The sequence below is a fragment of the Malaya genurostris genome, chromosome 2, assembly GCF_030247185.1.
Source record: "Malaya genurostris strain Urasoe2022 chromosome 2, Malgen_1.1, whole genome shotgun sequence".
NCBI lineage: Eukaryota > Metazoa > Arthropoda > Insecta > Diptera > Culicidae > Malaya > Malaya genurostris.
The window spans coordinates 44812961-44825528 of NC_080571.1; the positions used below are offsets into that span (position 1 = coordinate 44812961).

The following is a 12568-nucleotide window of genomic DNA, read 5'->3' on the forward strand; positions in this document are numbered from 1 at the left end:
GAGTGCTCACCGGCGTGTACACCTCTGTGAAAGTATCTGCATCCACCTCAGAGAATTTATTAGCTAATGCTCTAGCACTTTGGTGCGATTCAGTGGAAGAGGTAAAAGGAAATAAACAAACGCACTCATGATGCGTGCACACTTTATACAACAGTGGTGTATTTATGTGAAAGAGAAGAGCTCTCGTTGAAGTTGTCAGTGCGAGGGGAGAAATTTTGCTTGCTCTTCGTCACACAGAGGAGATAGACATCTCTGATTTCTATTTCGAATTTTTCAGTAATGATTTTGTTTTAGAAAATCTCTTGCACTGATTTTTAACGAGTGATAAAGAAATGAACTTTTTCTGATCATGATTATTCCAACACTGGCTATATCTAAATATTTCGCTTGATTAGACCATGTCAATTACAAACAGTTGCGTGTCTAGGAAAATTAGTGCCCGGGGAAAACATGGTTTCCCGCCACCATTTAGCAAAAACAAAACGATCGCTTGATTTTACAACCGAAAATAGGTCCTCAATTAATTGTTTGGCTGTCCCCGAAAAACGTTGCGCCCAGGACGAATGCCCTCTGAATACGCCACTGGTTCCAAACCATACTCTTAATCACTAAATTTTTTTTTTTTTAGCATACTCTTAATGTTTAAATTTTCAATTGATATTTCTGACAGCTCACTTACAACCAGAAAATTACATTCGCCATTTACAAATTAGTTTGTTATCATGATGAAACGCTCAAACTGTTTTACGTACGATTCAGATGATCAGTCAACTGATTGACTTGATTTTAGTGTTGACTATGTATACCAAATAAATTTTTTCTCATAACTTTTTTAAAATATCGACGACTGTTTTACTCAGTTTTGGCTCAAAATGTAAGCTTTTAAATTTTCAGTTATTTGTAGTTCCTAAGCGGAAACATAATTGAAAAATATTGAAACAGCGTACCTCGCTGGTCATTAGGGTGGGGAAATTTAGATTTCAGCTTCACCAAACTTTTCGTGTTCTTTTTTGGTGTCATAGGAACTATGCAAAATTTTAACTCGTCCGGTGAAGCTATATTTTTGCGCCCGAGGTTTAAAGTTTATATGGGATTTAGTATGGTAAAACTGAATTTTTAGAAAAAAAGACGGGTGGGTAATGTCAGAGACATAACTGGATGTCGTGAATACGAAAACAACTGACATGTTCCTTAATACTTCCGAATATCAATTAGTTGATCAATTGTATGAATTATGCAACCATTCCCCTTTTTCACATTGTTCGCAAAAACAAAGAAGGCTTCACTTGATTTAGATTACTGTGAATTTCACACAGCGAAAAGTGCAAAAATCAAATCAAACAGTTCTAGATTTGCACTAAACTGAGGATATTTCGATTCGATTTGCGAGCAAGAAATCCTAGTAGTTGTTTAGAAAACTTTTAGAGCCATTAGAACGGCTGATTTTGTGTGCTCTCCACCGTTGTTTTTTCACAAATGCAAATGACTGGTAGCTGTGACGTAATCGCTCTTGTCGGAAGCGAAACTAGCTTTGCAAACGACACAAAATACATCTGCTCGCAGTGGCGATAGAATGAAAACTGATCCAATTTTTGTTAAGAGGTTTCTTTTCACGTGATTTTGGTTGTAACTTTTTCAATAATGGGCGGTCCTATAGGCTTTAAAAATAGCGCATAAAGAATTTTAATTTCGATTATTTCATTTCGGATTTGCATTTCATTGAAAGAAACTTCAGAAGGACCAAATTGTGGAACTCACTACGATATTAAACACTGTTCGGAACATTTTCTCGAACGATTTGTTGTACAGCAGCAAATATTTTATTCTCTTCCTCAGAACGCGTTCTGATTGGCTGGTGTTGACATGGGTCAAATGAGACAGGTTTTTCAATAGTGTACTATTGAAATACTTCAATGCTTTTTCTTTACACGCTTAAGGTGAAAAATTTCGATTCTATTGGTAGTTAGATTATATAAATCCTTTCACAGATCACTGAGCTATGAGCTTTAAAAATACGAGAAAGGCAAACGCGCCTTATGAATTATTCTCTTTGATACTCGTTTATACCAAACATTTCAGAAAAGTTTAATTTTTAATTATTTGAGATTATGTCACACAACTGAAAATTTTTTCATAAAATTGTGATCATATTTCCGATGGCATGTAGCAAAAATTGTGTTGATTCGTTAGATACAACAAGAGATATTCACGATCAAAAACCTATCACTCTCTCAGAGCGTAAATTTTGAAAAGGCACCCTATAGTAAAGTAAGTCGTATTCACGACAAAAACAATCATCTAGATATTGCCGGCAGCAGTGGTTGTAGATATATTGAGGAATGAGCCATTGTTCGGATTTTGTATCGGTTTTCGTTTAATAACTTTTTCCACAAACATCGGATTATTTTGTAATTTTTTAAAGTTGTCTTCCTCTTCGTTAAGTTTCCAACGAAAATACACATTCACTGGTTTTTAGAGTCCATACGGAAACGTTCAGACGATTTCTTTTTTGAAAAACAATTTTCTCATACTGAATCTACAACAAACTGTGAACCTCGGGCGCGAAAATATAGTTTCACTGAGTGAGCCATAGTCACAGACTAACAGACAGGACACTCAAATTAGATTCTTCAATCATTTTAACGGTCATTTCGAATATTCCTTTATTTGGGACAGTACTCACATGTGTCATGATGGCGCCACGTTACCCTATCAAAAACATCCTGTCTGTCATCTATACTGTGTTTATTTTTTTCATTTACCAACAGAGTTGCCATTCATGCAGAATTACCTGTAATGTATTGATTTGTATACGTCCATGCGAATTTCATGCAGGATACAGATTTAATACATATTGCCAAAACTATATACAGAATTATGCCTACTTCTCATCCTCCAACGCAATACAAAATCGAACCCGTTTTGTTACAATATTCACTTGCTTCTGGTCTGTCGCCACTTAATTCCGGGTGAAAACTACCAACACATTAAAAAATAGTCTAGATGAACAACGTTGAGTCAAATAAATGGTTACCTTCCAACATCGCGAAAAAGTTAAATATATTATCAACGTAATCCAATAATTTATTGTGACGATTCATTTTCAAAAATTTTGATGAAATCAGGCATCCCTGCAAGCAGCTGATCGGTGTTGACAAACGAGGGGAAACCAACTAGTAAAAAAACTTTTACGTAACACAAGGGGTGTACCGATAGTAAATAGTTCGCGCAATACAATATAGGTGGAACTAGTGCATTACGAAAAATTATTTTTATAAGAATTTACTCATACTGTCATGTCTGTTAGTCTGTGCCATAGTTCCTAACAGACCCAAAAGGAACACGAAAAGTTTCTTGGAGCGAGAAAATTAACCTTTTCATTTCTTCCCATACAACCTTGTTCCACCCTACTGGTCATCTTACACACTAGTCTCATCACTTGGCTACTGGGCAGAGTTCAAAGTTCGTTTGAACTTTTAACTGTTTATTTAGTTATCGCTTTTCGATTTTTCGACTACATTGGGCGGAAAGATTTAGATCTGCATTGAACAAAATAAACTGAAAAATTTTGGCCTTTTTCTCGTATATACAAGCTATGTAATATATCAATGCAATGACTAAAATTCAGTCATTTTATCTTGATGCAACAGTTGTTTATTTGTCTCAATGAAACAACTAATTAACTGGGATGAGGATTATATTTAAACAGAATGACGTTTGTAACCAGTTTTGAATCTATGTTAACGCAATTAAATCGCAAATCGTATTGATTTTAAATCTAATACTTATATCGGGATCGCTCACATTATCTTTTAAGAATATTGTTTGTCAGACTAATCTGTGTTCGTCTTGCTGTGATTGGAAAATTTGAGTAGATTGTAAAGCGTCGTCGTCGAAGCTTTAAAAAAACTGATAAATCCCAACTCCAAAACATTCATCGATATTATTATTTAAATACCCTTTCATGAAAAACTAGATCTTGAAATAGACTTTATATTTATGACAAACTCAATAATCATCAATAGATAATCTATGCATCAAAGAACGATTTTTCGGATATTATTTCAACTTGAATTTGAGACAAATTTTGAAAAGTGAAAATCGTTCGTTATCATTCCAGAATGATTTTGTTCCACTTTCCTTCGTGTCGCTTCTTACTTCAGCATTTTTTATTTTCGTATAGTTCCATACGTTTTGATGAACAACTGGAAACTACTTTCTTTGAGAACTTTAGAGAAGTTTCCCTGAGTTCGGTGACCTACAAGTTGTCCTTCATTTAGAAAGACTACTTACGTGGCTTCATGCAATTTTTAAAAGAAATTGAGATGCAACAATAAGCAACGTTGCACCAGATAATAGTTTAAAAAACAACCAAATATTATGTTGCCTTCTCGAAACATTTCTGTCCTTCAATTCTCCGTTCCATTCATGCATACGTTCATTGATAATCTCCTGCTAGACACACTCTCCCAGGCATATGTTCTCTCATTCGACCGTGCTGTTGAACACCACGCACTCACATTTCTGCCGGTCGTGGTGCACTCCGATTGGTCCACGAAAACCGGCTACGCTACGTTGTTCCCAGAGAGACGGTAGGATTTATTTAATCGACGAAGCAACCGGACTGTGTAGTATCATTTGAGCAACAGAGAAGTACAGAGCTTTTGGTGAACTTGAAACAAGTGACAACTGTTTTGCGAAAGATTGATTAAAAGAAAGTAAATTATTTTACGGTGCAAATAAGAGTGCAGTATAACGGGATCTGCCAATCGTCTTCCAAGTTTGGATTTAGGAAGCAAAAAAACGAAAGTTTTGTGTTTTTTCATCGTGATAGACCAGTGAATTAAACTGGGAATGTAAGTTCATTTACCTCTGATTCTGACATTGGTAAATCATTAGTTTAACGCAAATCAATACAGGTAGTGAATCGGTGTTCGATTTAAGTTTTATTCTCGGTTTTATCAGTGGAGCTTTCGTTATGTGCAATTTGATTCTAGAAATTTTTCCGCTATCACAAAAAAGTGTTTGTGCGCATGAATGGTATATCCGCTTTTACCACTACTTTGGAAAACGAAGACAGGCATCGAATTGTGCTTCTTTGAAATGAGATTGACATTTTGGAAAAAGAAAGCTATTTTTTTATTTGTCAAATTTAGGTAAAGACTGAAATTTGCTATAATTCAGAACAAAACTTGTGTGACATTTTAGCGCGATACAAAAATCAACATTTTCTAGAATTTTGTTGTTCAAAACTGCAAAAAAGACTAAAATCAGCGAAAAACCTTAAAACATGAAATAGATTTTTTGACAATATATAAACATTGATTTTTGCTTTAATTCAAAAATATGTAGAATATCGTTTTGACACACGTTGTAAATGGATGAATTTATAAACCAATATGAAATATTCTATACCCTCATCATGTGTGCCAAGTATCGATTGTTGAAGGCATCCCTAGTTACCGCCGACATGTTTTACTATCCACAATCGAATGGAAAATACCCGTTCACTAATACATTCAAAAAATCAGCAGAGAGAGAAAAGGTTGACGTGTTCTTTTTTCTCTCGGCCGCTGTTCAACTCGCCTGTAGACGATTGAAAGTCGTGTCTGCCTGTTTGATTCGAGAGCTTGGAGAAGTAACAGGATTTTTCTAGGTAGACTTTTCATCTAATTATTCAGATCTTTTCAGGGAAAATAAATTGTGTCAATATTCTTCTGCCTACGAAATCAAAAGTGAAATCGTGTTTTCTACAGTGATTTTAGTGTTGTTAATCAAACCGGACTCGACCGTTTTTTGGGTCACACCTTTTCAGAAAAAAATTAGGTCAAAGGTACTAACGGTATATTTTTCATGTGGCACCAATTGCACAATAGAGGTGGATCAAAGAAAGCCTTTCTTTCAAATTAAGTTTAAAACAGCACAAAGTTTCCCCGGATTTCAATGTGCCGAAGAATAGTCTCACCGTAGTCATGACAGCATTGACGCAAAAGAGGAGGATCGAAAACTATCCCAAGAGAACATTGTCTGACGTGGCCCATTTTTATTCACGCAACGCTTCTCCTACCTACTTCGATTTCTTATTCTATTGAACAGTTACTCTTTTCATTGTTCAGCGATTTCTCTTTTGTATTTGTCGCGGAAAAAATCTTCAGAAAATTTAAATCAGGACACGTTGATTGTAAATTAACCCTGGTAGCATTTGTTTTATGTGAAACGGCTGTGGAAATATTTGTCTGCGTCATGCAAAATCGATGTTTTATTGTCCATATTGTACATGACCATAATGCAACTAACGGCCAATGGCTAATGTGAATTTCCCATGATTTGTCTCTTTCAGAGTCCCACGATGAAGTTGCTGGTACCATTGGCCCTGGTGGCCACTATGGCCGTACTGGTTTGTACTGCAGCCGAGGAGAAGAAAGAGCAAGACTACGGAACTGTTGTCGGTATTGATCTGGGCACCACGTACTCCTGTGTCGGTGTCTACAAGAACGGACGCGTCGAAATCATTGCCAACGATCAGGGTAACCGTATCACACCGTCCTATGTAGCGTTTACTGCCGATGGTGAGCGTCTGATTGGAGATGCTGCCAAGAATCAGCTGACTACCAATCCGGAGAACACCGTGTTCGATGCAAAGCGTTTAATTGGTCGCGAATACACCGACTCGACCGTACAGCAGGATATCAAGCTGCTGCCTTTCAAGGTGGTGGAAAAGAACTCCAAACCGCACATCAGGGTGTCGACTAGCCAGGGTGATAAAGTTTTCGCTCCGGAAGAAATTTCCGCTATGGTGTTGGGCAAGATGAAGGAAACCGCCGAAGCGTATCTGGGTAAAAAAGTTACACATGCGGTCGTTACCGTGCCGGCCTATTTCAACGATGCGCAACGTCAGGCAACCAAGGATGCCGGAGTCATTGCCGGATTGAATGTGATGCGTATCATCAATGAACCGACAGCCGCTGCTATTGCCTACGGTCTCGACAAAAAGGATGGTGAAAAGAATGTGTTGGTGTTTGACTTGGGTGGCGGAACTTTCGACGTGTCGCTGCTAACTATCGATAACGGTGTGTTTGAAGTCGTTGCCACCAACGGAGATACTCATCTGGGCGGTGAAGATTTCGATCAGCGTGTCATGGATCACTTCATCAAACTGTACAAAAAGAAGAAGGGCAAAGATATTCGCAAGGATGTCCGTGCTGTTCAGAAGCTGCGTCGTGAAGTTGAGAAAGCCAAGCGTGCTCTGTCTTCCAGTCATCAGGTCCGCGTGGAAATTGAATCGTTCTATGAAGGTGATGACTTCAGCGAAACCTTGACCCGTGCTAAGTTCGAAGAGCTGAACATGGATTTGTTCCGTTCGACCATGAAACCGGTGCAGAAAGTTTTGGAAGATGCTGACATGAACAAGAAAGACGTCGATGAAATTGTGCTGGTGGGAGGTTCAACCCGTATTCCTAAAGTTCAACAATTGGTGAAAGAATTCTTCAACGGAAAGGAACCATCCCGTGGCATCAATCCTGATGAAGCCGTAGCCTATGGAGCTGCTGTTCAAGCTGGTGTATTATCGGGTGAACAGGATACGGAAGCCATCGTTCTGTTGGACGTAAATCCACTGACCATGGGTATTGAAACCGTCGGAGGTGTGATGACCAAATTGATTCCTCGTAACACTGTCATTCCAACAAAGAAGTCACAGATCTTCTCCACTGCCTCGGACAATCAGCATACTGTTACCATTCAGGTGTACGAAGGCGAACGTCCAATGACTAAGGATAACCATTTATTGGGTAAATTCGACTTGACCGGTATTCCACCGGCACCCCGAGGCATTCCACAGATTGAGGTGTCCTTCGAAATCGATGCCAACGGTATTCTGCAGGTGTCCGCTGAGGACAAAGGAACTGGCAACCGGGAAAAGATTGTTATCACCAACGATCAGAATCGGTTGACGCCGGATGACATCGACCGGATGATCAAGGATGCCGAACGGTTCGCCGATGATGATAAGAAACTGAAGGAGCGCGTCGAAGCTCGTAATGAATTGGAAAGCTATGCATACAGTTTAAAGAACCAGATAGGAGACAAGGATAAGTTGGGTGCTAAGCTATCCGACGATGACAAGAGCAAGATGGAGGAGGTGATTGACGAAAAGATCAAATGGCTCGACGAGAACCAGGATGCCGAAGCAGAGGACTACAAAAAGCACAAGAAGGAACTTGAAGACGTTGTACAGCCGATCATTGCTAAACTGTACGCCAGCAGTGGTGGAGCACCACCGCCAGCGGGCGGAGAAGACGATGATCTCAAGGATGAACTGTGAGCTGTTATTTCGTGTATAGAGTAGAATATTTGTCCTTTGTACTAGCCCTTTCGCCACTCGATCAACACGGTAAACAAGGGAATGATTGTAGTCCATTAGGAGCTACCTTCAGTACTAGCGAAAGCGGTCGAATTAGAAAATACTGTAGCAAGAGTTCGACAGTATGAGCGAGTGGATAACGGAATCGAATGTTTGCGATATAAGCGCGTTAGGTTCTCATCTCATTTTTCAGATGGGAAGAAACAAAAACATATTAAAAGTTTAATTTAAAGAACAACACTGAGTACTACTACACATACGAGCAAAGCGTTGAATTGTTTAATTTATTATAATTTTTTTTCGTTGTTGCTAAGATGGCACGGCAATGTAAACATTTGCCTTCATCTTAAATCGAAACTCTTCGGGCTCTACTAACTGACTGTGACTGTCACAACCCACGTAATGATCGTTTTTTTCTTTGAGAAAGTCTGAAGTCAAGAATTTTCCTGGTTTTCTTGCTGGAATCTTTTCCTTTCTCACCATCGACTGATTGTATGTAAGTGTGGATGATTCATTTCCAATAAGTAAATGTAAGAATCACAAGCAAAAAGAAAGTGAGTCTGAGAGCAACACAAACTAGGATAGAATTAGCATTGGAATCGTGAATGAGCGACCGATTAACAAATAAACAATTGCTGTATGAGACGATGAAATAAAGTTTTATAACTAATAGATACCATCGAAAATTTGTCTTTTCTCTAATTCGAACATTTTCACAATCCTTGATTTGTCTCCAGTCTCATCTTGAAGAGTTAGAACCAAGAAATTCATAGGTGCTCCACAAGATGTCTAAAATGCTAGGCAGTGGTGAGATTTCTCTAAGCGACATAGTGATGAACGATGAAGCCTACTTCCACCCGGACAGCGCGGTAAACAAGCCAAATTGTCGAGACTACACCGTTACAGGTTGTAGAGAAGCCCCTCCAATCATTGAAATTGCTTTTTAGTTGTAGCGCATGACTGATTCTTCAAACCCAGGTTGTAAATAAAAAAAGTACAGGTGTGTAATGTCAGAGACATAGCTGGATGTCGTGAATACGAATAAATCTGACACTTTTACTTTATACTTCCGAATATAAATTAGTTGATCGATAGGCTACAGTACAGATTAGTTACATTAAACATTCTGACACACAAATATTACGAAATAACCAGTATAGTTCCTCATGATAAAATAATGGTGGTTCTGAAAAGAACCTTTTATGGAGGCGTTCGTGAGGGACGAGTTGAGTTCAAATTCCGATGGATACCATTGACTTCCGATGGATGCCGCTGACTTCCGTCTTCTATTTCCAGGATGACCTGTTGTCCGTGAATGCGAAACTGATGTGTTCTGTTGGAGTCTCCTACTTCTTCCGCTTGCTTGGTAACAAGCTTTGTATTTCGCTTGGAGATTCCTCGATCGCACCATAATGAACACGATGACAACGTCAGCCAAATTCGAAATGAATGGCTTCTGAGCCGGTGCTATGCATTTTATAAAGAAAATCTGCAGAAAGTTTACTACAAACTTAGAGAATTAGAGAATTTTGATGTCGATTATTTCATTTCGGATTTCAATATTTTAGTAAAAGATACTATCAAAATGCTGTACGGGATTAATTTCTGGCATCCCAGAAGAGCCAAATTGTATAAATTTCAAAGATATTAAACACTGATTGGATAAAAATGATTTTAAACACTGTTCCGAATTTAGAACTGTGAAAATTGCAAAAAAAAATGATCAAATTATCTTAGATTTGCACTACACAGATAATTTTAATTTTCGATTTACAAAGAAGCAATCTTTATAGTTCTTTAGCTGATTTTGCATAATGTCCCACATTGTTGTCCACTTTCCGTTGTATTTTGCTCCAATGCAAACGACCACTAACAGGATGATGTAATCGATCTTCTTCGAAGGAAAACTGGCTCTGCGACCTGAGCGTTTGAGGTTTTGTACAACGCAAAAGGTTTGCTCTTATTACTAGCGACTGCTCCACCTGACGACCGAAGTCCAAATAAAAGCATTGACGACTGATGCTCCCGACAATAGAAGTCCAAATGAAAGCATGACCTAAGCGTTTGAGGCTTTATAGCACGCAAAAGGCCTGCTTTCATTGCCATCTGCTTCACCGGACGACTGAAGTCCAAATGAGGGTTGCGACCTGAGCGTTAGATGTTTTTAACCATGCAGAAGGTGCACTCTGCTGGTTGATTAAATCATTCCCACGACATCCGCTTCCATCCAACGCACAAGAAGAAATGATCGATTTTCGACCACGGTTCACCTTTTATACGCAGTCAGTTGAAGATATGTGCCTGACTACCTCCAAATCGTCGTCCTTGCGCGAAAAACCCAAGCGAATATAAAGAGTTTTCCGCGTTGTTTTCAAATTTCGAGAAAACTTAATTTTTGAGTTGTTTGTGGTTATCTCACACTGTTCAAAATTTTATCCTAAACTCCTGATCATATTTTTGATGAAATAGTGAGAGAATTATGTTGCTGCCATTAATACAAGTCGAGATATTCACGATTAAGTTTTGCCCATTCTTCCATATGGCTAATTTTGAAGAGGCACCCCACAGTAAAGTAAGTCGTATTCACGACAAAACGCGATGAGCAACACTCCATGACGGAGAACTACTAGATGAAAATAAACCGTAACCGTAACCCTTCCAACGTAACCGGAGAACAAAACGTTCAAAAGTTTCAAAATCCAAGTTACGAATTTTGTTCCAACATACTTCATTTTGAACCTGGAATCTGGAATTGAATTCTGAAACTGAAGTTAGGAATTCTGGAACTAAATTTAGAATTATATTCTGAAACGGAATTAAGGTTCAGAATTTACTTCCAGTTCCAGAATCCAATTCATATCTTGAATTTGAAAGTAGAGTTCCTGAATTAGAAATCTGGGATTCGAATTCCGAACATAAATTCTCGGTTGATTTTTAAGATTCAGTTTCAGTTTCAAAATCTAGTCAAAAACCTGTTCAAAAATATAGTTTCAGAATCAAGACAGGTCAGTATTCAGTTCCAGAGTTTTAACTTTTGAATCTGTATTCTAGAACTAAATTCTAAAAGTTAATTTTGGAGGTATCGATGAGGTGTCATCAAAACAGCATCTTTCGTGAATTGATGCAACAAATCGTCGAACACGAAGTAGGACTTCAGCTTGACAAGCTTAAAACAGGACAGCTGTTTGCAGTTCACAAACGAGTCCGACTTGAAAGATGTCGTGAGCAGACGAAAAGATGACCGCAACACCAAAGAGTGAGCGGATTTTGTTCTCCGATGAAGCAAAAAAACCTCAGTCCCAGAAAGTCGATTAAAAAAAAAAACAATTTTTTTTAGATGACACTAAATCTCGACGTTTCATGCAATTCAAGATCGAAAATTTTCAAACCTTAACCACCGGGCAGCACTCCTCATCCATATCCGATTTAGTTCAAATTTTGCAAGGGGACTTTTTCCGAGGTGCTTAAACTTTTAGGCACTACCGCTTCAAGAAATTAGAGGTCATCCCAAAATATTGGCATCCTTATATATAAATTAGAGCGGTAAAAAACAACGTATTTTGTCGGTCACGTCACTTATACCATCATATCTCCGGAACGAGAAGTCATAGCCATTTGATCTTCGAACTTAATCAATAGACCAATAGTAGCTTTCTAACGATCCTAAGTTTGTTAAAATCGGTTCAACCTTCTCTTGGAAAATTGAGCGGTAATAGCGGTTCGCCAAGTGCACACACACAAACAGACATTTTCCGATCTCGCCGAACTGAGTCGAATGGTATATACCAGTGTGTCTCCGAGGCTCCGTTCGATACTCGGTTTTTCCAGCAATACTAATACCTTTCTATATAGAAAGGCAAAAATCAATCACAAACCACTGATTATGCAACTGATTAAAAAATCAAGACTGTCTCAGAAAGTATGGGCGCACTTTGATTTCGCTGTAAATAATTCACAAGTGTTATTCAAATTTTATTCGATATACTGATAATATTAGACTACAACAACAGAATATTATTCTCAACATTTGCTACTTAGCCATTGTAGACTAGCTGGCGCACCTTCTTGCGAACGTTCCTCATTAAATTTCCTTTTTCCAATCTTTTTCGAACTGTTGAATGGTTTCGGCTGCCGAGACATGTTTCCTAAGATGTGCTTCCTTTAATGCCCAAAATTCATCAATTGGTTGAAGTTGTGGGCAATTTG

General features: G+C 38.3%; 1 protein-coding gene across 2 annotated transcripts; it reads left to right on the forward strand.

The window, feature by feature from the left end:
- Positions 1–4617: 4617 nt before the first annotated feature.
- On the forward strand, positions 4618–9048 carry LOC131427406 (endoplasmic reticulum chaperone BiP). 2 transcript variants are annotated; one of them, XM_058590565.1, is made up of 2 exons: positions 4618–4856; positions 6341–9048. In XM_058590565.1, the coding sequence occupies exon 2, from the start codon at positions 6350–6352 to the stop codon at positions 8321–8323; it is 1974 nt and encodes a 657-aa protein (XP_058446548.1). In that variant the 5' UTR covers positions 4618–4856; positions 6341–6349; the 3' UTR covers positions 8324–9048. The 2 variants fall into 2 exon arrangements, with proteins under 2 accessions (XP_058446548.1, XP_058446549.1); XM_058590566.1 differs by lacking the exon at positions 4618–4856 and adding an exon at positions 5557–5656.
- The last annotated feature ends 3520 nt before the right edge of the window (positions 9049–12568 follow it).